The 25,162-nt window shown below is 43.4% G+C and overlaps 1 protein-coding gene across 2 annotated transcripts; it reads right to left on the bottom strand.

Annotated features, from left to right (window-relative positions):
* Window positions 1-368: 368 nt before the first annotated feature.
* On the bottom strand, window positions 369-25,117 carry LOC119453109 (arf-GAP with dual PH domain-containing protein 1). 2 transcript variants are annotated; one of them, XM_037715107.2, is made up of 8 exons: window positions 24,913-25,117; window positions 24,296-24,354; window positions 18,651-18,886; window positions 15,693-15,866; window positions 14,786-14,935; window positions 13,024-13,242; window positions 11,077-11,299; window positions 369-6,995 (listed from the first exon to the last, which is right to left on the bottom strand). In XM_037715107.2, exons 1-8 carry the CDS (start codon window positions 25,053-25,055, stop codon window positions 6,928-6,930), a joined length of 1,272 nt encoding a protein of 423 aa, XP_037571035.1. In that variant the 5' UTR covers window positions 25,056-25,117; the 3' UTR covers window positions 369-6,927. The 2 variants fall into 2 exon arrangements, with proteins under 2 accessions (XP_037571035.1, XP_037571036.1); XM_037715108.2 differs by lacking the exon at window positions 24,913-25,117 and having other exon boundaries at window positions 24,296-24,461.
* Window positions 25,118-25,162: the final 45 nt, after the last annotated feature.

Below are 25,162 nucleotides of genomic sequence, written 5' to 3'. Positions count from 1 at the left end.
TTGACAATCTTCCTAGGGCAGGCCGAAAATGTGTTTTTGGCAGGAGATGACGTGTTTTCAATGCATTCACTGTCTACTAAGCTCTGCCGAGACGACATTGTCCCCAAAGGGGTCGCTATTGGGGTCACCATAGGGTTCAGGCATGTGTATGCTCTCTGGTAAAGTTCAAATTATTTGGTGAAGGCTAATTTTAGGATCGAAATAATGAATGTTTGGGCCAATATAAATGCATGGGCGCCGGCCAAGACCTTCGGTCTGGATTGAATCAACCCAAAAATTTAAATTAACGGAAGTCTACTATACAAGAAGCATGATGTGACTTGTACAAACAAGAGCTTCTCATAACAAAATACCAGTTTTATGTGCAATTTGATGGAAAGTTTGAAGTTTTTATTGCTGGAAGAGTGACGCTTATCACCTCTTCCAAATAATTCAAGGTTTTCAACACAGCACGAAACATTTAGCAGAATCATAAAAAAAACTGTTCAACACCAAATCACATATAATTTATAATAAAAGGTCTGTTAACCCGATGGATTTACAAGCAGACCGCAAAAAAAATGCAAATCATCGTCGAGACAATCCAACGCCAACAGAAGACTACTACATGGCAATGTTGGCGAAATTATTCAACTTGTACAAAGCAGGGAATCATTTCTACATTACAGAAATGTCACGTAACACACTATAAGGCCGTCGATGACACTCTCATCCTAGACTTGCTTAAGGCTCGTTTACATTCCAACGCATCGAGTGGCAGTGGACACAGTAAGACTAGCTGATGCACATGCGCGACAAGGGGTGGTATTTTTGGTCAATCACTTTGGGTGATACAATGACTCTCACAAGATTTCGTGTGACTCGACACCACTCCTGGCACATTGCTAAGCACAATCTCACAAGAGTGATTTGTATTTCTCTGAAAGTGAATGACAAAGAACACTGCCCTAGCAATGCGCATAGGTGGGCTATGCATCTGCCCAGCCACTGCAGCACAGAGCCACAAACTGCATCAACGGCGGGAGCTTCCCACAAGCAGTGATACCCTTGCGACAACTGGGTGCCTAGCCAAGGATCACATGTACCCGTTATCCTGGTGGGTTCCCAGCAATGGGGTTTGAACCCGGCACCTTTTTGTAATATCATTATCTCCTCGAACAAAGATAATAATAATAAAATGTGCATTGGCATTGTAACAACCTTGGTTGTCGGTGCATGATGACCAACTGCACCCGACAGTCACCACAGCCGATGCTGAAACAGGGATAATTCTATATCGGCGCCAGCATGCATTCGGTGCTCCATGAAGCACCGAACCCTAGAGTTTGTGGCTGAATGAGACATTTCTGATGCCTGTGGCGAAGCCATTGGCTTGGCTGCTTGACTGCTTAACTGCAGGTACTGAACGTGCCGGAGTGTAAAACAAGCCTTCATGTTACTGGTGGCGGATACTATGGGTCGCTCAAAGGGCAACTGCACCGAAACTTCAGTTTGGTTTAATTGGTTATTAAAACATTGTGCATGCTACTGAAGCAACCTTGGCAAAGGCTTCAGGGCTGAAAACTGCTTAGTTTTCTTATTCACTACCTTTTTAAACAGCCCGTGAGCAATGTGCGGGCATCTGGCAGTTAGCTGATGAAGACGCAAGTCCCGGCACCTATGCCTTCTAGATTCATGCCGCACCGCAAACACCACCAAGTCTTGGAGCCCCATGCGCCATAACTGTTTATCAGCATTGTGGGTTCTGCGTCCTTTCTGGCGAGTGGTAATGACGGCATATTCTTCAGTGCCGTTATAAAAAAATTTGCTGGGTTTTCATAAAGCGTCCAATCCTATTTCAAAAGTCAAATTTTGCGGGAAGGCTTTGTTTCAGCTACATTGCCAGAAACAGTTTTTTTATGAAGTGCCAAAATTTCGCAGCAGTTGGCCTTCGACGCCCAATTCTTAGGAGCGCACCGGGTCGTTTTGCAACGTTAAAAGATATGTGAACTTGCTTGTAGCAAGCAGCATCTACAAAATAGCACTTTACACTTCACTAACACACTCTGGTGCAATATAGCAACTACTCGTAACTGGTCCTTTAAGACATGTGCTTCTAGTGGTACATCTTCTGATAGACTCTATAAGTACACATGTATAGTAGCAGTACGTCTATGCATCTCTAGGCAGCTTCTAGCGGGCTAAGGTACTTCTTAAGGACACTCACTGAAGCAGTGAACTGTGCTTCAAGGCTTGCATAGCAAGCTAATAATTAGCTACATGATATGGCAGCTTCTACGCAGGGCGTCTGAAAAAGGCTAAGCACTGTATCTGTAAAAGAGTTTATGACAAGTTAACAAGACATGACAATACGATAGAGGAAATGGAAAGATCGAGTCCCACGGGTCTAAATCAACCTTTTATCTTGCATCGCACGAGCCATGGACCAACCTTATGTACTCAATGTGTTCATCACGACTGTTTCTTTCTGATGCATCACATAGACAGTCAATGCGAATTTACAGGGCTAAATTGCAGAGGCATAATATGTGGGGCCTTGTGTTCTCTAGCTGCATACATGGGTAATGCTCGCGAAGCGATACGTCGAGATCTCTTTGCAATAAACCCTGTTTTAGTTAACTGTGACGTTTCTGTGCTTGTAGTAGTAGTGAAAGTGTCTTGGTATGCTATTTTTTTTTAAGCGACACCATTTCGGAGTCTAGCGATCTTTTACATCTGACGCAGTGTAGGTAGTCTGAAGGCATCGTGGAATGAAAGGTAACTATTCCTTGCATGACTGGCTTTTCGAGGACTTTTAAAGCAGTTTCTTAAGGTCGGACATGATTGTTTGATCGGGCACATGGTCAGCAACTGCTTAGAGATGAATGTTGCCCTTCAGGAGAAGTGCAACGACCTCAAATCATTACAAAGTGCCTGGCATATTGTACACAGCAATCGGGCCAACAAATGACATCTTGAACAAACCCCGTTTTTTCTTTTCTTTGTCAAACACGCCTGCATAAAATGATTAAAAAAACACGTTTCTTTTTCCCATAAAATTGCAATAAAGATGGCTCTCGCTACAGCTGTACAACTTTTCAGGAAAAATCCTGCTGCGCTTCAAGGACTATTAAAATACAACTAACAAAAGAAAAGTAACTTTGACTGGAGGCCTTCTGCTCGCTTGACATAAACTGCCAAAAAGTCATAAAATTGAAAGCCTGCAGGCACTGCATTCACATATCTGCAGAGCCATAAAAGAGGAGAACATCTTAAAATCTTACAGATACACGCCTTAAAAGAATTTAAAACCAGACTGAAGTGACGTGAGAAAATGAACTTTTTTTTGTACTGTTCTTACATCACTTACTCAAATACATCATCCGCGAAATATCTAAGGGAACGTAGCCAAGTTTAAATGGTCTACTTCGAGATACTGCAACACGTTTATAACTTGGTATAATTTTGGCGTCTGTTTTCATTATAATGGTACATAGTTGAAGATTATTGATGTCAATGTATTGTTGCACCCCCCCTCCCGATTTTTTTTTTCTCTCCAGAATCTTACTGAAGGAAGTATCAGCCTCAATCGAAATTACGCTTCTGTCAAAGATCACAAGATAACTTTACGTAATCTGCTGTTGTATAGTCTTGACGCTGCTCTAGTTTTTGTGTATTACGATAAAAGAATAAGAGAAGCATCTCCTTCCTTTCATCAGGATGAGCTACTTTAAAATGTCATAACCTCCAGGTTTTCCCAAAATTTTACTTAATTCTGTGGTTGTCATTGATTAAGTTAACCTTTATAATGTAATCAGTCACTGGATTAGCCGACATTTAAAGCGTTCTTGTGTTTCTTGAGTATATAGATAGACAGATGAGACAGGCTAGTTCTACAGTGCATGACAGGAGACTGCAAAACATATCGAGTGACATAAATGTAGTCATACTGTAGTATCGCTCTTTGAAATAATGAGACTGCGTAAAAACAAATTGCAACACAATGTACAAGCTCATATGAGTACTGGCTTTGAGATCAAGTATTGGTGGCATAGTTCAAATAAGTGTTCCGAGTTCTTTGAGATTGTTATTACAGACAGTGAACAAGCTCTTTGAGGTCAATTAAAGTTATTCTTTTAGTCACATTAAGCTTCCACGCAATACCACCCGAATTTGACAGCAGCTTAAAGATTATCATGCTCGTGCTTATCAGCAACTTGCATCAATACAAATAAGAACTTGATAGCTGCATATATGTACAGACACTTGCACCACCAGATTGTCTTGGTGTTCATACAATGAAGTATTATTACACATTTGCATAGCCGAAAGTTTTCAGAAAACATTTTGTTTATAACTACAACAAAACATTTGCTGTTTTGTATGGTTTGCTCACCCTGGCTCTAATAAGGGCTTACATGCGAGCAGGGACTAACGTGAATGCAGTATCCGCTGGTGTACTGCTTGATGGAATGGAGCAATACTCACCTAATCAGTGTTGAAAATGCTAGTTCTTTGATAGCAAATGAAATAACCAACTCGAAAGAGGTGACCTCTTGCGATTTCACGAACTCCAACAAGATCTATTAATATATGCGCACCCTTTCCCAACTACAGGATTTGCATGCTACGGTTTGCAAAACACACACAGAAGAAAAAGATCTGTCTGCCACAACAACTTAGCTTTGTACTTTGGAACAAGAATATACGTGTAAACAGTCACCATAAAATGACAGCTTTGGGACCGAGATAACTGTCTAAGGCTGAACTATTACAAATCGAGCGTACATGTTTTGATCCTGCAAAGCAAAAACGTAAACACACACAGGTGCTCCCCTAGCAGCTGCATGTACAAGAATGGGACAGTGGCACACCATGCCTATGCTGTAACCACATTTAAGGCTCGGAAAAAAAAAAAGAGTATATCAAAAGAGAACTATAGCCTCACTTTATATTTTCGCACAGCGTGACGTTTTGCAAGAAATTTCACATACATAGAAAGGAGTATCACACTTTTGGGTGCGCACAATCATCTCGGAATGGCATCAGCAACAAGAGCACCATTGTCATTCTGCAGACCTTGCTGTAGGTCTCGGCAAATTCTTAATCCCACCTCGTAGACTCTCTCTAGAAATAAAATATCTACAACTTCTGAAGTGAAACATCGTAAGCGTAGCCACCGCCTTCAATCCCTACACCTTTGGCAAGGGGAAAAAAAAAAAAGTATTCACGTGACACTCACCGTAGGCCACCGAAGAACAAAAGACAATAACGATAACTGTCCTAGTATTAAAAACATTTCAGAACTAAACAAAGTGAGCAACGTCATCCAAAAGGGCCTGCTAATGCATCTGTTCACTCGGACAGATGGCAAAGGGAAAATACTAAATGCAAATTTAAAAGTAACGTATTAAGAAACAAAAATAAATGACACCGAAAAAGTACTTTCCCAAAGCTGGGCACACAGTAAACAAGAAATATGGCAAATCAGTTCTGCGGGAATCCGCAATGCGGAGAAAGTGTCGCGCAAGCAAGACACTGTCATCCTTCCGAGAGTGGCTTGAAGCCTACAAATGAAACGCCTACGGGTTTCTCACGAGGACAGTTTCGCAGTTGAAGAAAATCTGTCCTAGTCTGGGCAACGAACTCAGGACCGCCTTTCCTGTGGCGATTGCTCTACCATCTGAGCTAGCTATGAAGCTAGCAGATCGCAAAGCTGAGGCCGAATTAACCCCTTCTGTACCGTGGGAAATGACGCAAATTTTACAAAATTTCCCCGAAACTTCTCAGAAGTGCGGCTTGCAGCCAGATGGGTTCCCAAATGCAAGCGTTCAAGCAGCAAATAATAGAGAAAAAAAAAACTACACAAAATGCCAGCAACATTGACCAGCACCGCCACCTAGTGTCGAAAACTGCAACTAGAAGCAACCTGACGGATATAACCATCACAGGTTCACACTGCGAGGTATGTTTCCTCATCATGTATCTATCCATCATCGGCTATGTTGGCACAATCTCCGGTGACGGCTATATGGGGTTAACTGACAGCTCAAGGCACAGGGAGACTGAAAGTGAGGAATCAGTTCTACGAAAATCCGCAATATGGAGGAAGGTCTCACCCCGAGATCTGGCTAGCTCAGATGGTAGGTTAACTGCCCTGGAAAGGCATTGGCCCTGTGTTCCATCTCCGGACCAGTACAAATATTTCCTGAACTGCAAAGTTTTTTTTTTTCCCCAAGAAACCCGTGTTGGGTTTCCTATGTATCTTTGTACTACTGTCGGATGGATAACAGTTTTTCCTATCAGTAAACAATAAAACGCGTTCAAGGTTATAAAAGTATTCAAAGTAATCTTGTTGATTATATTAAGACTTTGATATATATATACCTAGAGGATAGTGCAATATGTATAGGCTATGGTCATACTGCATTAAAGTGAACAAGCACAATCTTGGGGTTGGTCGTCAATGTTAACTGCGCAGGTAATAAAGGCCAATCACCATAGAGGTGATGAGGGTATGCTAAAAGATTTCCTGGACAATCACCAACTTCTGAAACCCGAAACGACTGCTCAATTTTTGGCCTGTTCGCTAAACATTCAGCCTCTCACCTCACTGCTTTTTATTTAAAATAAAGAAAAAAGGAAAAGAGTAACTCGTTGCTAGTAACAACGCAGTCCCGCTGCGGAGAAGTTAGCACTACCAGTAAAAAAATGAGTAGTAATAAAAGAGAAAAAGTGCTGATCGACTAGCTCGAGTGAGCGACAGCCGTGACAAGTCCACGTAGAATTTCAACGGCTGTCTCCTTTTTTTTTTTCTTTCCAGCCGAAGCTGTGAATGCGCATTGGACGACGGCTTGGTACGACGAAGATGACGACAGCGGCAGCGATGGGGTGCGACAACCTTTGGCTTGACTCTGAGAGTGACGAATCCTGGACGCCGAGGGCAGGTCACCTGACCTTGAGAATTTGAAGAGAGGAGGAGAGAGACGGCCGCTTCCTCACGAGTTTGGCCGCCACTGCAAGCAACAACAAACAAGCTAGATTTCCTTTCCTGTACTTGCCGACCTATTTACTTCAGATCACGTAAAAATTTCACGGTGGGGAAGAGGGGGAGGGAAAGGAATAACACATTTTTTAACATAACTTGAAATCACTTTTTTTTTTCAATGCCAGAATGATCAGAATATAAGTACAGTCCAACCCACTTATAACAATATTCAGGCGTCAAGAAATCCCCATTGTTATAACCAATAATTCTTATAATCGGGTTGCATGAAACATAGCAGAGGGGACAAACGTTTATTCAAACATTTTGACTAGACAGAAAGAAGTACGGTGGAACGAACCCACTTATAGCATTACCGGTTTTAACCGATAAATCGTTATACCTGGGATTGCTATCAGTGGATTTGACTGTAGTATTTGGATGTAACAATGAGCAGCTGCTGCACCTTCAACTTTGTGTGTCACACGGTATCGATAATATAATTATGTGGTTATATGTGGTATCGGTTCGACTGTACTGTGAAATCTGTGATGTCACACCTGACGTAAAGGCACTGAGGTTTCGGCAAGAAATTTTCGGCAGGAAAGTGAGGAGCTGATGTGACTAACTGTGGGTGAACAAGGCGAGACTAAGCCTGAAGTCAACAGCGATGATGACAAGTCACTTTTTCAAAACGTTGCTTTCAGACTGAGGCTTCTGTTCTTCACCAAACTGGTGATCACACTAAACGGAGAAACTTCAGGAGCAAAATGACAACAAATGAAATAATTAATCACTCATTCAATGAACAAACAAGTGTATGCAAGCAGACACATTCACCGACACCACTGCATGGACATTAGGCAGGCATAAAAAAGATAGGCTATAGAAGTAAGGGAGGAATAAAAAGAAAATTAAATGGGAGCACAATGCACATGTGTTAAAATGAGCACACAAATGAAGTTTATTGAGTTGAAAAAAGAAAGTCAGAAGTCATCGTGTGAACGATACATGCTTCGTGCAGTGTGAGAGCCGTAAACACATGTCAATGACAGGCTGTTTGGTTAGTCACACGGGAACGAAAACGACACAGATTCACATCATTCACAGTTGGCAAAATTATAGAAAGGCACACGTACAATCAAGCAGGTTGGGACACCACTCAACATGCGCAAACGAATGCCACAGCTCAGCTTGTGCGGTCACTGTGCGTGAAACAAAAGGAGCGACAACAGACAGGTTTAGTAGCAAGGAAACTTTCGCCAGTTGGTGAAGGCTCACACTAGGCAAAAACAGCGCTAAAACAGAGGAAGACAAAGAAAGGTAGGTAGGTGCATGTGCGCGTACCTAGGTTTTTATTCGTCCTCATCTGTTATAGTGCTGTTTTGCCAAGTACAGATCAATTTAGCTTGGCCTTTACTGTCTACTCCAGCCAACCTTGAGTATCCTAACAATTTATACACAGCAGCTCCGTGGAAATGCTTGCGTGCACAACGCGTGTGGCCGGCAGCTGAACGCAGGGCCAGCATAATGTTAACTATTCTATTCCAATGGTATTCCTTTTTACATTTCGTCAGTAGTCTGAGCAGTGCTTTGCCAAAGTTACCACCTAGATCGGCCGGCTGTGAATAGAAGAGAGAGGAGTTCATGAATGAGGTCTACGTAGATTCAACTTACAACCTGCATTGTGCAGCGAAACAGGGACTACCTGACATCACGGCACCGACGTGCACACACTGCGGATCATAACCATTTAATCTGGCAATGTACCAAATTTCCTAGAAGAGCTAAGGTTGGGGGCTGGTTGACGGTAGACAGAACTTCTTAAATAACGACACCCCAGTTCTCATCTCTTCTTCACCAAGGCTGAGCGTAGGGATAGGCGATGCTGCATTATACGTGTTCCAGATGGACAATGAAATCGACCCGCACATAGCGCTGAACTGAATGAGAACAAGCATGAATGTGCTTTAAACCAGTGAAAACAGGAAAAGACATCGGAAGCGAAGGTACAAAAGATGCAATCTGCCGAAGGGTCCCACCCCATGTACCACTCATCAGCGCTGTGTGTGTCCATTCTGTTGTACTTGTGTGTTGCGCTGGGGAATATGGATCTCTTTATTCCTGACATCACACTTTGCCCCGGGATGCAGGCTACAGACCGAGATGCCAAGTCTTTACAAAGAGCTTTGCCATATAAGAGGAGGGTAGTTCAGCAACAAGCTGTTGAGGTGGACATCTGAGCGGCAGGAAAGGGATGGTCCACAATACAGCATGATTAGACGACACACAAACAGTCCACCGTTCGTGAAGGAATGGCTCACAGTATGCACGATTCTACCGACAAACAACAGGAGGGGAGGTTTTAAAGAGGAAGCTTCAACTTGGGGGAGGGGGGCTGACACAAATTTCCCTATTCAATGAAATGCAGAGATGCTCTCACGAGACAAATGCTGAGTCAATTTGACTGACATTTGTCGCATTTGAGAGAGACAGCTAAATTCTACCGACCGTAGTAAGCAGAATTTTCATTTAGGGCCTGAGTTTCTAACAAAAACTGCTGAAAATTGATAAGGAAAAGCAACAACAACTGAAGCACGAAGTTTGCAAATATGTAACTCTGCACCCAAGATGCATATTGCAGTTCTACAAACTGTTAAGTATCTAATATATGTCTAAATTTATGCGAAATTGTTACAATGCTTGCGAGGGTTTTGCAAAAGTCCTATTTGCTAATTAGTGGTTTACAGCAAAACCTCGTTCTAACGTTCTGGGAAGAAACGTGAGAAAGACTGTACCAACCGGGAGAACGTACGATTCAAAGTCACTAAAAATTTGCCAGACTCAACTGTAGTTGACATCTTCATAATGCGAAGCGTTGTGCGAACTGTTGTAGCACGAGACACTGACGTGTGTTAAGCTAGGGGGCCCGAGCAAGCCCAAGCAGTGTTTTCATGTGAAAAGAATGGCTACTGTTCTCTATCGCGCACGCCTCATGCCTTTGCTTGTTTTACACGAAATCTAGTGGGTGGAAGACGTATCGCACAGCCACAGTTTGATGATGTACTGAACGTTGGTGAAGAAACACTGCGTTTTCGGGAACAAATAAACCGACTAAGAAGCGTAACCGCATTGGGTCACATTTTGTGTTTTCAATAGCAAAATTTTGGCACCGGGAAATCGTACAAGATGGGACCGTATCAACGAGGTACTACTGTATTTCAAGGCAGTGCATATTTACAGGCATTTTGACCCCCTTCAATGTCTTAATAAGTGCACTTAACAGAATTGTAATATTATTCTTTGTTACTGAGCTACAGAGTTAAAAATGTCACACCTCAGCTCATTTTTTTTTTTTTGCAATTTTCAACAATTTTTGTAAAAAGAATTTACAGCCTGAATAGGAGACTGACTTTCTACAGTAACTAAATTTTAACTTATTCTTTTAAATGCAACAAACCTATATCAAGTTCCGTGCAGCAGATACTGAGCAAAATGATTTCTCCATTCCCATGCGTTCACATACCAGCTCCCAAGCCAAAGCTTCCTCTTAAAGAAACCAAGCATTCCACCACAAACAAAATGAAGATAGGCGATTAAGCGGAGACACATGGTACGACTCTCATGAGTAATCCACGTGCGATTGTCTGGCAGCTGTTCGTGTGATTCCGCATGGACAGTTGCAGCAACAAAGGCATCCGAGTTTCAGACAGGTTCCAACTGCTCCTGTCAGGTTCATTCCACATGCAATACGACGTACGAACAGTTGTGCCAACAACCACATCAGAAATATTTCCAACAGGTTCCACTGGTTCCCAGCGAGTCTGACTCAAGTTCTATCAAGTTTCAACAATTGGAACAGCCATCTTTCAGACACACAGTACATCACATCAGGCACCACGTCATACCATGCATCTCCAGCTTTAAAGAACCAAGCTTTCATGACATGCAGGAACAAACACAGACGTGCTGCTGCATGCGGTCAGTGAGAAGTCACCAAGTCGTGTCCCCCAGTCGCTGCATGCACCGCCACCTCCATGCTCGTGCCCGCGGTGTTAGTAGTGGTCCAGCGCGACCGGCCGGTCACAGCCGAAGAGCGAGGCGAGCCTTACTATTGGTGTCCTGCGGCGTTAGAGGGCGCTCCATCACCTTCTGCAGCACCGTGATCCACTCGGTGCGGTCCCGGTCGCTCTCGGCACCCATGACGAACTTCCGGTGCGGCGTGTTCACCGTGAAGGCGAAGGGCATCTCCTTGAATGAGTGCGGCACGCCGGTCTGGACGGAGTATCCCTCGCTACGGTGGCCCAGGAAGATCTCGCCTTTTGGGTAGGCATCCTATGGAAACAAGATTGTGGCTTACACTTCGAGGCTACCGGCAAGACCAAAAATAAAAAATCTAAGAAACTAGTTACTAGTTTAAGGCTGGCTGACATGCAGTTAAACCTCGATATAACAAACTTCAATACGGTTGACTTCCGTTAATTCGACCCTGACGGAACCAATGAAATTGAGCGAATTATCCGGTGGGCCGAAATAAACAAGATGTAGAAAAAACATCAAAACAGACCGCAGATTCATTTGGCAGTATTTGGCCGATTCTAACATGCCCCCGAATCAAACAAACGAACGCCCACTTCCTATGTGTCCAAAGTAGAAAACAAATGTAGAGATAACCCTAAATTTCATTAACAAAGTAAAAATCCAATGTGCACCTGATTTTTTAGCAAGGAAAACTGGCAAATGTCTTATATGTGTTGCACAGTAGTGGCTGTTTTCTGAAAGTCGGCTTCGCCGCAACACAGCAATGATACACGGCACAGCACTCGAACTCGGTTAAAGGTCTAATTTCCTTGGGGGGAAAGAAAATCCGCGCATTACTTTCAGGTAAATACCGTAATCAGACATTACCAGCTACTGTTATTGCTTGAAAATATTCGTAGGGCAAGTTGAAAATAGAGATTTTCGACGGAAGATTTTGACGGGTGTTCAACGCATTCACTGCCGCCTAAGCTCTGCCGAAATGGTCGCTGCCAATAAGGGGGTCGCTATTGGGGTCACCACAGGGGTCAAGCCCATGCATGCTCACTGGTCAAGTTCGAATTATCTGGCGAGCGCCAATTTTAGGATCGAAATTATGAAAGTTTGGGCCCATAGAAATGCATGTATGCCGACCAGGACCTTCGGCCAAGACTGATTAACCTGAAAAATTGAATTAACAGAAGTCTACTGCATAACAAAATTCTGTATAGAATGAAGCATTTAAGTTTTCTCAACTTCTGGTCCATAGAACACCATGTATTTTGAACCTCAATATAACAAAGTGTGCTTACAAATGATTTCAATAAAACAAAATTCCACTGCCGCTGCGAAGTAATACAGAGACAATAAATGGAAGCTTCTGTGGATGCAGATGGTCAAATGACTGAATTACACACAGCTGCTTGCAACCGTTTGCTCCCCGCTGACAGCGCTTTTCATGATAGCGTCGTCCCCCTATTGTGGAAGAGGGTGAAAAATATCTATTTTTCACCCTCTTCCAATCTTTTTGACCTGAATCTAATCACACTCCAGAAACGTCGCCACTTTGATTGTTTAAAGTTTTTCCACAGTTATGCAAATTCACCACATTGTTCTTCTCAAGACTACATTTCATTTTCAGCCCCCTCGAATACTCGACAATATCATGCTCTAAATATTGTTCCGTACAGTGCTCGTTCAGACTTGTTTTTGTACAGTTTTTCCCCTCATACGATTCAGTGCTGGAATGCTTTGCCCGGAAATGTACGTGAATGCCCTTTAGACGAATTTCTCACTGCTATTTCACAGTTGTAATGCATATATATAATTCATTGTTCTTTTCCTACTCCTGCTATAGCCAAAGTTTCGCTGCAGTATGTATAAATAAATAAATAAAATAAAATAAATGCATAAGACAGCTGGTTAAAAGCGTGCCGTCTTGTTCCAAGCTGTCCGACAAGAAAGCAGCATGAGCAACCATGGTCAGCAAAGTCTGAGAGGTGTTGTTCACTGAGAAAGCTCCCCACTAAAATGACACCCACCAGCGGATCCTCGTGGTACATCCACTTGCGGTCGTCCAGGGTGAACCAGCGGCGTCGGTGCTGGTCGGCGGGCCTCGGTCCAGACTTCCAGAGCCAGCCCTCCCTGAGGAAGTCGCGCGTCAGGTGCGGCACCAGCTGGGACTCCTTGGCGCCCGGGAAGGCCACCTGAAGGTGGTGAAGCTTGGCCGCCCGCAGCGCGCTGTACCAGTCCACGATTGTCTGCAGGGAAGCGGCGAGACAAAGAAAATCTACAGATGAAGGCCACAGGTTTGGAACGCAATAAAGTGAAGGAAATGAAGTGATGTACTCAGTCACGATACATAGACGAAATATTAGGGATGGACGAATATTCGGTATTGTCGAATATTCGATCGAATAACTCTATATTCGTTATTTGCTTCGATTCGAATTCAGCTTTGGATATTTTCGAATTATTCGGCGCTCCCGAATAGGCAGTCAGAAGCCACGGACGGCTGGTACACATCTCGGAGGCTATACGTTTTTGCATTAAAGAGCCGGAAGTGTGCGACGCAAAAGAGCACAAACGGCGCTAGCGTACAATCGAAACGAAGCGGCGGAGTCCGCATCGCCATAGTCATCAGCGGAAATCGTACGTGAATGACAGCAATGACCGATCGCTTCGTGCCTATTTGTGCCTTTATTGCATTTACCGTCGTGCATAACACATTGGCCGCGGGATATTATAGTCGCCACCCATGATCGCGTCGATAGCTGCCACGGTTTCTTCTGCAGCGGCTGCAGCAAAAAGTAGTTTCGTTTTGACTCAATACGCACGTCCGCCGCGTGCCTAAAAAGCTGCGTAGTGGCCATCCATGATCGCATAGATAGCGACCGCGATTTTGTCTGCAGTTGTTGCAGCAAACGGTAGTTTCGTTCTGACTCGGTGCGTGCGTCGGCCACGTGCCTTAAACACCGCAGAGTCGCCGTTGATAATCGCGTCGATAGCGGCCGCGGTTGCGACAGACAGTTGTTTCGGTTTGACTCGGTGCAAAGCTGTCGAGGATGAAGAGCACCAGCTACATCGCGATGGACGTGCGATCTGTTGGCTGTCAGCTTACTGGCGAAAAAATAATCGCGGTGCAAAAGCGTGTCGCAAATGATGGCGCGCGCCGCGGCCGTGCTGCGAAGAAAGTCGCGAGGCCTCGATTGCCGCTGCGAGAGGCAATCAGTCACGAGATGACGATAATTGCAGCTTCCACACTGCTTTTGTGCAAAATAGCAAAAGGATTTGCTCATCCATTACACTAATAAAATCGTGCTGACGTAGTAAGCATTTGCTTATTGTTTTCTGGATACCCTGATAATTCGGCATTCGGTTAATTAGGACATTTTTTTCCAGTCCCGTGAACTTCGAATTAACTATGTTTTACTGTAGTATGTGAAATATACTATTTGAACTATTCAATTCGAAATTATTCAACCAAATCACTATTCGCTTCGAACCTCAAGTTCACTATTCGCCCATCCTTACGAAATATTAAAAAAAAAATAAAGTGCTCCCCTTAGCATTATAAATATACAAACTGGGGATTCCATGATAAAGCCAATTTTCTGCTCCACCTGCAAATAACTCTTTCTGATGGGTCATTTGTTGGAAGCAGTTTTAGCACTTTCTAAAGGCAATGCATTCAAAGCTGAGAAGTGCTGTTCTCGACGCGACCCAAGCAACTTTTGCCCCAAATTTGATTTCAGTGAATGGACTGAACTCCCAAGTGTTTGACAGAATCTGCAACATGCTCACCTTGCCATCTTCGCTGTAGACAAAAATGTTCCGCGTCGAGCCATCCTTGACATAGCTCAGCTGAAGCCCATGCTTGTTGCCAATCTTCTCGGGGCAGAAGACGGCGTTGATCTCGGACACCGGAATCGATGCCTTGGGCTCCTTGTGAGACTGAAAACGAGAACAATCGCACAATCGTCTGCTTGAGCATAAAAATATCACTTCAGGCTTAGAGCCAGCTTATGCCAAACTAAATACAGAAGAGCTTAGGTTAGTTGTAAAGAGTTTCACTCTTCAAATGAGGAACAATGCCATATTATTCCACATGTAATCGCCGTTAGGCTCTTGTTTTCATGTATTTGTTATTTGTGGCGCAAACTTGTATTTACAGTCACACCTCGATATAACGAAGTTGTACTTGCATCGAAAAACTTTGTTATATCGAGAATTTCGTTATATCGACGTTTCGTTGATTCAATATAACTAAGATGTGGAAATAAAAATAGTTCGTTACATTGCGAATTTCGTTAAATTGAGGTTCATTATATTGAGGTTTGGCTGTATAACACAAACTATCGCAGTAACAAGAGTTGCCAGCATTTGTATGGACACATACGACATGAGCTGAGTGCCAATATTTATTGCCTTTTTCTTCGCTGTTCGTTTTCTTTACACATTCGATACATCATCTACACTCGCATGTGACAGAGAACCCCCAGCAGGGAGTTATTTTAGACGCCGCTTAATTGTCACTCGAAGACAGTGTGCTCTGTTCTCACTCCCAACAGAGACCAACAGGAAGTTGCTCTGGCATTACCTTTTTTTTTATATTAAACATATTTTTATGTGCAACTTATAGAAAGCTTGACAAATCAGTCCTCTACCACACACGCAGCAATGAAGTCTCCCTGCACGAACGAAGGCTCACTTCTTTGACGTAGTACTTGAGCACCCCATCGCTGAGCACGAACCGTCGGGGGTGAAAGCGGCCGTCCTCTTTCCCCTGCTTGTTCAGCCAGCCTTCCAGTCGGCCCTCCTGGTACACCTGCCGGTCCGGGTGCACGAACTCCTCCCGCTCGTACTTGGCCCTCACCCACTGCTCCTGTAGTAAGCATTGAGGCAAGAGGATAAGCATACGTATAACGAGCGTTGTGCAGATGAGAGAAAGCGGGGTACAATGCAAACAACTCTTCTGGCTAAACCAACAACTTGTCCATACTCAAGCTTGACACAAAATTAAAAAAAACTGAAAAAAAAAAACAAAAAAACTGGCAGCTGCTGCAAGATGCCACAGGCGTGATAGCACCGTTAGGCATTTCAAATGTCTATTGTAACCTGGTTAAGTTCTTTGGCATAGTCTAGGGTAATATTTTGCAATTTACTCTTTTGCGTTGAGTTTTGATCTTCACTTGCTTTGTAACCCTGCTCCCCACTAGTTTGCTTGTGCTTTCATTGTAATAAGTAAACCCCCCTTACTCAATGCCCTTTGGGCCTGTAAGGTATTTTTAAATAAATAAAGAAATATGATAGAAAACATTGTTTTAATAGGAAACACGTAGGTCAGAACTTTACTCATTGCGGTATGCTACAGACTTCTCTGCTGTTTGCTGCAGATTTCTTACAATGAGAGAACCAGATCATAAAGTTCTTTTTTCTTAGATTTCAGCATGTCAATAAATAAAATTACCAGCTTTGAATGCAAACCTGGTGTTATATGAATGCAAATCTGGCTTATATGAATGGCTATTAAGAGGTGAACTGATGACATTGAGGGCATCCCACTTAATTTGTCACCTTGAAAGCAGCAGGTCTTTAATGATCTTACATGTCTGAATGCATAAATATCCGTACTGCAGTATTCAGTGATTTCCCAATTATTGAAATACTAAAGGAGTACTGACACATATTTCTGAACTTGTAGAAAATCCACCCTGTGCTCCTTGAATGTGGGAAGATCACACTTAAGAAATGTGAACGTTGGGAAGTACTTATGAGTTATCTTAATTTGATACTAAAGTTGGTGCCCAAATGCCAGACCTGCATCGTCGACAATACTGTGACGTCATGATAATGAGCAAAATTTGAGGACTTGTAGCAATAAGGCTGGGTGCGATGATGTAGCTGAAAAAAAAAATAATAAACAAGTGTGCTGCATGTTTATTCCGGATGCGCTTATGCGTGCCCATCGCAGCAATTGCAAGAATGGAATGAATCGGCGTGCTGTGACGCAACCACCTCCTGGGTACTGATAGCAAGACTGGTTTTTTAGAAACAAGGATTATATAGCAAATTATTTATGGTACTCCGATTCTTGCCAATATTTATTTTCTCTAGATTTTAGAGAGTTCGGACCATCACTTCAAATAACATAATGACAAGTCGAAAGTGTCATGTCAGTGCAGTTTTGCCATATCTTTTTAAAGGGCCGCGCACCAGGCCCCATTGCAAATTTTAGTCATCCACTGCAAGTTGTAGATCGCCATCTAGGAAGCCATTTTGCAGAAGAACTTTCTTTAGATTGGCTCATTATTGGAGAAGATAGAGGAAACTGAAATGTCGCAATGCCATGCTACCAGGAGGCAAGCTTCACTGCTCACACAAGACTCTCTCTTCCTTTGCCTTGCCTAGCACCCCCCGAGCGACATTTTCTTCCCGCCTTCTCCCACTCCGTAGCCAAGGGTTCGCGGCCCACGTACATCATGAGCCATGCCTCCCCCCCTTTTTTTTTTCCCCTTTTTTTTTTTGTTGCATGCTGCACTTCTAGCAGCGGTACTACGCGCTCTCCACTGGACAGTTTATCAAAGTCACGTGCCATAATCAGTGACATTGACTCTATCCGTACAGCGCCCATTGGGTATCGTTAGCCCACTATCGATGGTTTGAAACGCCGCTTTCGAGACCTTCTGCACCGCTCCTGGGCACACTGCGCCATTGGACGTGATTGAGGAGAACTATGTTTATGTTTTCTAAGTAGTTCGCTTTTTTCCCGCCAGGTGGTAATTTATGAATGTGCTCCGAAGTTTTGCGATCGTCAAAGTAGAAAGTAAAAATGTCCGCCTTAAAGAGCAGCGTGCACGCTTTGAAAGATCGCAGATCTTGTGATTCCGCTGTGTCTTTGGCTGATTTTATCAATGGATCGAGAAGCAGAGAGTCTGAGGATGCTGCCTTTTCATCGGACTTTGAATCTGAGAGCGACGATGACACAAACCAGCCCGAACAATGGTAGCCACAGACCGGCATGCCCAACTTTAGTGCTTGCAGTTAAACTTTTGTAGAGGAATAACTGTTCAATGAAAAATTTAGATTTTTTTGGAGATAGTGCCTATTAGACAGCAATACATTTTGCATATCTCATAATTTTTGTTACATTTTTTTTTAGTAGATACAAGTGTGACTTTACAATGTTTGTTCAATTTTATTCCACAATCTTGATTTTGGCAAATTTGTATCTCTTTATGACATGTATCTCGTTAATGAAACTTTTATGCGTGAAAAGTGGAGTCATTTTGCTTTGTATTTATGTATTAAGTGCTGTAGTTCCTCCAGAAAAAGAAGAAAGCTGGCGCAACCTACAAAAAACACCTATTTTCCTCGTGGTTGGGAAAAAGTTAAAGACAGTGTAAGTTACATAGAGGCACTTGTGCATGCGACCTTAGCTCTCCGGCTGGAAGTGGAGCCCCCTCAAGAGGAAAGGTGTGCGGACTTCTGCCCGATACATCAACTATTTTCATGCCGTGCAGCCACTGGATACTTCGCAGGCACAATAGCCACTGCTTTATCCACATGCCGCATTCGTCTGTTTGTGATAGCCAAACCTGGTGAGGGCCCCTTGAAAAAAGCAGAGCAAAGCCAACTTAAGCCTTTCCCATACAAGGTGACATGTTACCTTGACAACGCCAACGTCGTCTGCAAGCGGCCGGCGATAGCAGGCCGGAACATTGGCTTCGTACTTTGCCTTGGCAACAATGTTGCCCACGGCCGCGAGTTCATCGACCTGTGCGTCGTCCCACTTGTCGAGCCGCAGCGAGCGCACCCGGCTCACATGGGATCCCAAGCTCCGGTGGATGCCGGCACACTCCGTGCAGAGGAACACGCCGAGGTTGTAGGACGCCCATTCGGGATCTGAAATTAAGGGCCCCACAAAAAATCACGCTGGCTTCAAATCCAACGTCAACAACATTTCACTTCGACAAAACTGCAAGGCTGGTAAGACTTGTAGCGCAACTTGCATCTTGCCGCTCCTCGACTTGGAAGGTTAGGTTATCTAACACTTGTACGTCCAAAACTACAGTACGCATGCACAATATGGGACTCCCATCAATGCAACTTATCTAGAGCTATTGAATCTATTCAGAAACATGCTGTAAGGTTTTATTTTTTCCGATTTCTTTTTTTTATTCCAGTGTTACTGCTCTTAAATCACAATCTAATCTTCCAAAACTAGAATCTAGACGAAAAAACCTACCGGCGTTGTCTCTTTCATAAGTTCTACTGCTCGCAGCTCGCCAACTCTGTCATCCATCTAGCTCAGTCGTACCACACATGTCATTCGAAGGCTGTTCACCCAACTCATGCCTGCACCTCAGAAAACGTTCGTTCTTTTTTCGTGCGTGCCTCTAAGGACTCGAATGGCCTTCCATATGACTTTGTGCTTCTCAACAGTCCCGCTAAATTCAAGCACATCATCGAAGATATTGTATGACTCAAAGCTACCCCTCACGCAATGCTCCTTAAAAGGTGAATTTCAGGTACTAAATGAAATAAAATAAATAAATGACAAATTTTCTTATTAACCCTTTGTTCTCCTTGCAAATACCAGCGAGAACGCAGGATTTTTTGGCTACTTTCCCTTTGAATGCTTGCCCAGAGACAAAGTTCATCATTATTTAAAGCATGGAAGGTCCACGTACGTTAATGTTGAAGTTTGCACCAATTACACAGTCAGTAATAGCACACATATGTTGATGATAACAACTATTGCTATTGCAAAGGGCTAACAGTCTTTACGTAGCACCTAGGGAGACAATGCATGCAGCTCGTCGTAATTAACAAGGTAATTAACAAGCCCCCTTTTGCAGTGCAGACTGCTACTGAAAAAGCCGATTCCAGCATATGCCACTGTTCAGAGGAGACTTTGACTGGGTTAAACGCAGTTTGTTTATTGCACAATGTGCGCTCAGCATGTTCTGAAATCCATCTAACCAGACCCGCCCCCATGGACTGCTTAAAACCCCCGCAGCATGGGGTCCTCTCCAGTTCATTCATGGATATCTGGAGCAAGAGTCACGATCCCACGGTCAGGGCGTGGTACAAGAACGCCTCCAGCCGTCAAGCTGTAGCACCACCGTACTCATCGGGCCATGACGCTCAGCAGAGTCATAGGTTCATGGATGCCACTCGAATTCATAAATTGGGGTCGATGCTGGTCGTTGAGTCAACGATTGCCACCACCGCTGTCAGTGTCCCTCGCAGTGGTTCGTGCCCACCACATAGATGTACGTGTCATTGACGGAGGCGTTCCGGCCAACACTGTTACGGGAGTTCGAAGGCACACTTCCAGGAACACCATGGCGAAGCAAGCTGCGACTCGTATCGACCACGGTATTCCACCCTAGCTCGGTTTTCTTTATAGGAGTCTCCAACATCGATGTCTATACTTCTGTATTTGCATAATGTGTCTGGCATCAAGTCACTTTGCCCGACACAAAGTGAAAATTCTATTTGTGGTTTAGACTAAAATGAAATGGTCTGAAGTGGCCCCAGTAGGAAGCTACTTGCCTTGAACTAATTCCAGTAAAAGGCTACTGGTCTTCATATTATATTGTGTTGGCTTGAATTGGTCCCAGATGAAAGCCATTAGTCTTCAACTGGGATTGCACTGGCTTTTAACTAGAGTTGATGCAGAATTCATAACTGGAGGAAGTATCTGTTACTTTTGCACACTGACATTTTCATGTCAATGTGTCTGTGTTTGCTTCACAACATTGCCTCTATTAAAGCCTAAGTATCAACTAGCCCAAGCCACAGGTGCTGCCTACTGCAACAAAAACATACGCCTGACCGCAAAAGTCTTTGGAGCATGGAAGTTACATGGGAAGTTAAAATTCCTTGCAACTCAGCTGCTCAGTCTGGAGTTTCAGCGGGCAATGTAAGTGTTTTATGTGAAAGTATCCATTGTGCCCTATGAATCGGAAGAAGCTTCATTGGCTACGACAAAAATTAGTTTTTTCGCCTTCATGGTTCTGGTGCACTAAGCTACACACCAGCTGCTTTTTTCTCAAACAAGAACTTAAGTTTTAAATATCACGTGTGGATTACTCAAGGACACAGGCATTAATTTCATGAAAAATCGCAGCAAATAATAAGCTCATCGAAAAAATTTTGCTAATAAACTTTTAACTAATGAAATTACTTTAGGGCACATGTTGCAAGCGATGAATTGAAGCCTGCAAGTTTGTAAGGCTCTTGAAGCAAACTTTGACCAGCGCGACAAAAACGAGGTGAAAGAGGAGGAACACAAAGGAACAAACACAAACACGAACATGAACAAGGAACACGTCGTGTTCTTGTTCCTCATCTTTTGTCTCGTTTTCTTCGCGCTGGTCAAAGTTTGTTTCAAGATCATGAGCCAACTAACTTTCACCAAAGTCCTGCTTATAAGGTTCATACACTTGGAACGAATATCAAAACTAGCACCAGTTTTGAGACAAATGATGTCAAACATGCTGTAAAATGCAATGCTGTTGCACTTACTTTAACAAAACACCTTTTTAACATGGTAACGCCCTTGCCCATAGTATAGCTTCGCAGTGCAGTGTTCCACCATGTCACAGAACCAACTGGCGCATTACAACACCTTATTGCACTTTTTTAAGCTATTTAGGACCAATTTAACAGGAACCCCAATGGCATTTTGTTGCACATCTTGTGATTGAATCTCAAAACTGGCACCATTTTCAAAATTGTAAGTTGACGTTGCTTTGCAAGCTCACTGGCTCCAAATCGTAAAGTGCAATATGTGATCTAAAGTGATTAATTTAAAATGTGAATTAGTAATATTTTGCTAATAAATCAATAATCCTTTTCGATTACTCATGTGTGCCACTTTCGAGTATTCCAGCTCATGAGTAGAGTTGCGCTAGCTGCCACAGGAGAGATATATTAAAAAAATTGCGTTAATAATAATAATAATTTAAAAAAAGCAACTGGTAAAGGCATGCCCATAGTAAGGCTGACGCGTTCAGAAATTATTCAATTTTCCTCTCATGAAGAGAAAATCAGATTAAAGAGGCAACAAAAATGAAAGACAACAACAGATGCTGCAACAAGTTAAGATTAAGCATTTACTCAGTGTTGTCCAGCATTTAGTACCATTTCAGCATAGTGCCTCACAAACCAGCCCATCGATCCTTCCTATTCAGTCCTCAGACAGTCAAGCCCTGTTATAATGAACAGGCATATGCGCTAAAAGTTGTTCGATAGACCAAGTAATTCAATATACCTAAAATCACCACTAGTTTAATTAAACAAACTTTTGGGATGTGTTTGTTATGTATAGATTTATTATGAAAAGAAGCAAGAAAGAAATTTATTGAAACTAAACTACATTTCGCAGATAAGTAATTTCTGCCTTAAACTGCCTCTCAGGGCCACCAAGAATAGCGTTCTCTATGGTGTAAATGTGCTCCTGTCAAAAAAAAAAAAAAAAAAAAAAAAAAAAAAAACAGCACGACACAAAATTTAAAAGGAGAGAGAAAAATAACTCCCCCGAACCCTGCATTCACGGCATGCTGGCAGCTGACATCATGAGTTCGACATATCCAATGTTTAGTTTGTTATGAGGGAGTTATATTACAAGCATATCGGTCAATAAGTTTTGCATGTTCAATAAATTCACTTCATCCGAGTTTGTTATATTTGTGTTCGACCATAATGCAACACCATGTCGTCTATGAAAGAAATAAGTACAAACATTCATGTTACTCAAATCCAGCAAGCTTACACCAACGTTTGGATGGAAGCACTTGTGTACCAAACTACAAGGTGTCTTAGGAGGATATAGGCGAATATCAAGTGCAAACTCCGATCATGTGAACCTATCATCATCATAATCATCAGCCTATATTTATGTCCACTGCAGGACGAAGGCCTCTCCCTGCAAAACCCCTGTCTTGCGCTAGCTGATTCCAACTTGGGCCTGCAAACTTCCTAACTTCATCAACCCACCTAGTTTTCTGCTGTCCTCGACTGCACTTCCCTTCTCTTGGTATTCATTTTGTAACTCTAATGGTCCCCCGGTTATCCCTACATGGCCTGCCCAGCTCCATTTTTTTCCGCTTAATGTCAACTAGAATATAGAATAGCCTATAGGCATCAATAAAGTATACATCTTCATAGCTCTCAGTAAGTGCACGGTTATCTTTCGCTATAGACCAACGCAATATTTTACGACAAAGCTCAAGTAAATGGCTAATAGCAGAAAAATCGTTTTCAGAAAAACAAAATTAATTCCACTAGATTTCTATATGCTCATTAGCAAGAGAAATTAAGTTTAAAAAATTAATTATGGGGTTTTACGTGCCAAAACCACGATCTGATTATGAAGCACGTCGTAGTGGGGGACTCCGGAAATTTGGACCACCTGGGGTTCTTTAACGTGCACCTAAAACCACGGGTGTTTTCGCTTATGAATCTCTATTAATATGACACAAATTAATATGATGCTTTATGAGAAAAACAAATACGGCATTATTTACACATTGTTTGTTAAAAGAAATGCTCCTTCTTGGAATGCTACGCTGCGTTGCGTCAAGTGCTGCGCCAGCAATTGGTATCAGTTGCCGTTTCAAATGATCTTAGCTCCGTTCCTTATGATTTGTTTAGTTTCTACGACTTACATTGTTTAACATTTGTTTTTTCTTCGTCAACGGAACAATCAAACTTCCAGTTTCAAACGCTGTTCAACAGATGCGTATGGAATTTCGCCGCGCTTTAAACCGCCAAGAGGAACGTGACCGATTCGTTCTTTTCGAGCTCGTTTTAAGATAAGCGATGACATTTTGATTTTTATGTTCGCGATTGAAGCACGCGTAAAACGAAGCGCCTGCGCGAGGCGGCGTACAGGCGTGTCACACGATACAATGCGGTGATTCAACATCCTTTTGAGCGAAATCGATCAGCACGATGACGCGCTATGTGGGGGTTTTTGACGGAACGCGCTGGCGTCCCGCGCTTATTACAACAGTAGTGTCACAAAAGGCGGCAACTATATCGCCGAGCCCAACACAACCGTTCGAAAAGAACAGCGCTGAAAGTTGCCTTGAAGAGTGACCGGCAATGACACGACGGGACAAGTGCCCGAAGTCGATCGCGAAGCGGTCAGCTAACGAAACGTCAAAAACTTGTCGTCCCGGGAAACTGTGGGACGCTGTTGAAGTCACGCCTCGACACTTCCTAGCTTAGCAACGCACATAGCGACGGTACAAACACTGAGAACGGTTGTCAAGTTTGGGTACGTTAGGATGTACTCGCCTTTCTTTCCGCAGTCCGCACATTCGCCGTTCCCAGGAACTTTCAGGAGCTCCAGGAGTCTGCGACGATTGTGGTCGGCCATTTTTAAAAGCAACAAATACTCTCTTTTCTCCTTCCCCCTCTTTGACGGAGAATCAAAACAAAGTAATCACACTCATCCCACGCGTTGGTCCCACTAGCCTCGTTTGCTCTGCAGCCCCTTATTCTAGTATCGGCAGTCCCCGCAACACCGCAACATTCAAACGCGTAGGCGTGACGCTGGCGCTGCTGTCGCTAAGAGGATGACTGGAGATCTGACACTCCTCGGGTTAATTGCACTGTTCGCGAAGTCACGGCTGTAATTTGATTCATTTTCTTGGTGTTTGGCATCTGAAAGCAACGATAAACAAACCTCCGAACAGAGGATAGTTTGCTGTTGGGCTAGTTGGTGACGATTCTAAAGACAAGACAGCGCAAGGAACGAGACACGGAAGTGAGTTGCTCTTCTTTCATCACGTTAAGCGTCGCGAATAACTTGCTTATTAATGTAAGGTAGGTTGCCGTGTAAACGCAACTTTTTAAGCCAGCGTTCTCAAATTTTTAAAAAGAAAACAAAGAAAACGCCCTTACTGCCAGACCTTTTCAGGCTACGGGTGCGCTGCGGACGGTGCAGCCTCAAAGTTTTCAGTCTATCGAGAAGCGACGCGTTTGTCGCGCCACTCGCGGCCGCTTCCGGCGTCGCCGCGCGGCATTTCTCGTGCTCGCCCACTTTGCTTTCCATACGCGACAGGCGTGGGCGAGAGGTGGAAGGGGCGCGTCCCGTCACGTGTCCTGCCTCGCTTCCGGGATGCAGCGGCGGTGGCGGCCTTTCACTTCCGGTTGTTGCAG

The sequence above is a fragment of the Dermacentor silvarum genome, chromosome 5 (assembly GCF_013339745.2).
Source record: "Dermacentor silvarum isolate Dsil-2018 chromosome 5, BIME_Dsil_1.4, whole genome shotgun sequence".
NCBI lineage: Eukaryota > Metazoa > Arthropoda > Arachnida > Ixodida > Ixodidae > Dermacentor > Dermacentor silvarum.
Note: the sequence above shows the minus strand (reverse complement) of the source record. Positions and strands in the feature narration are given on the sequence as shown.

Excerpts from the sequence above, each read along its gene's own strand:
- LOC119453109 (XM_037715107.2), bottom strand. The coding sequence starts at position 25,055 with ATGGAAAGCAAAGTGGGCGAGCACGAGAAATGCCGCGCGGCGACGCCG. Across the intron at positions 18,887-24,295 it reads TGCGGACTGCGGAAAGAAAG|ATCCCGAATGGGCGTCCTAC; the intron begins GCGAGTACATCC and ends CCTTAATTTCAG. Across the intron at positions 13,243-14,785 it reads TCTACAGCGAAGATGGCAAG|ACAATCGTGGACTGGTACAG; the intron begins GTGAGCATGTTG and ends GCTTCCCTGCAG.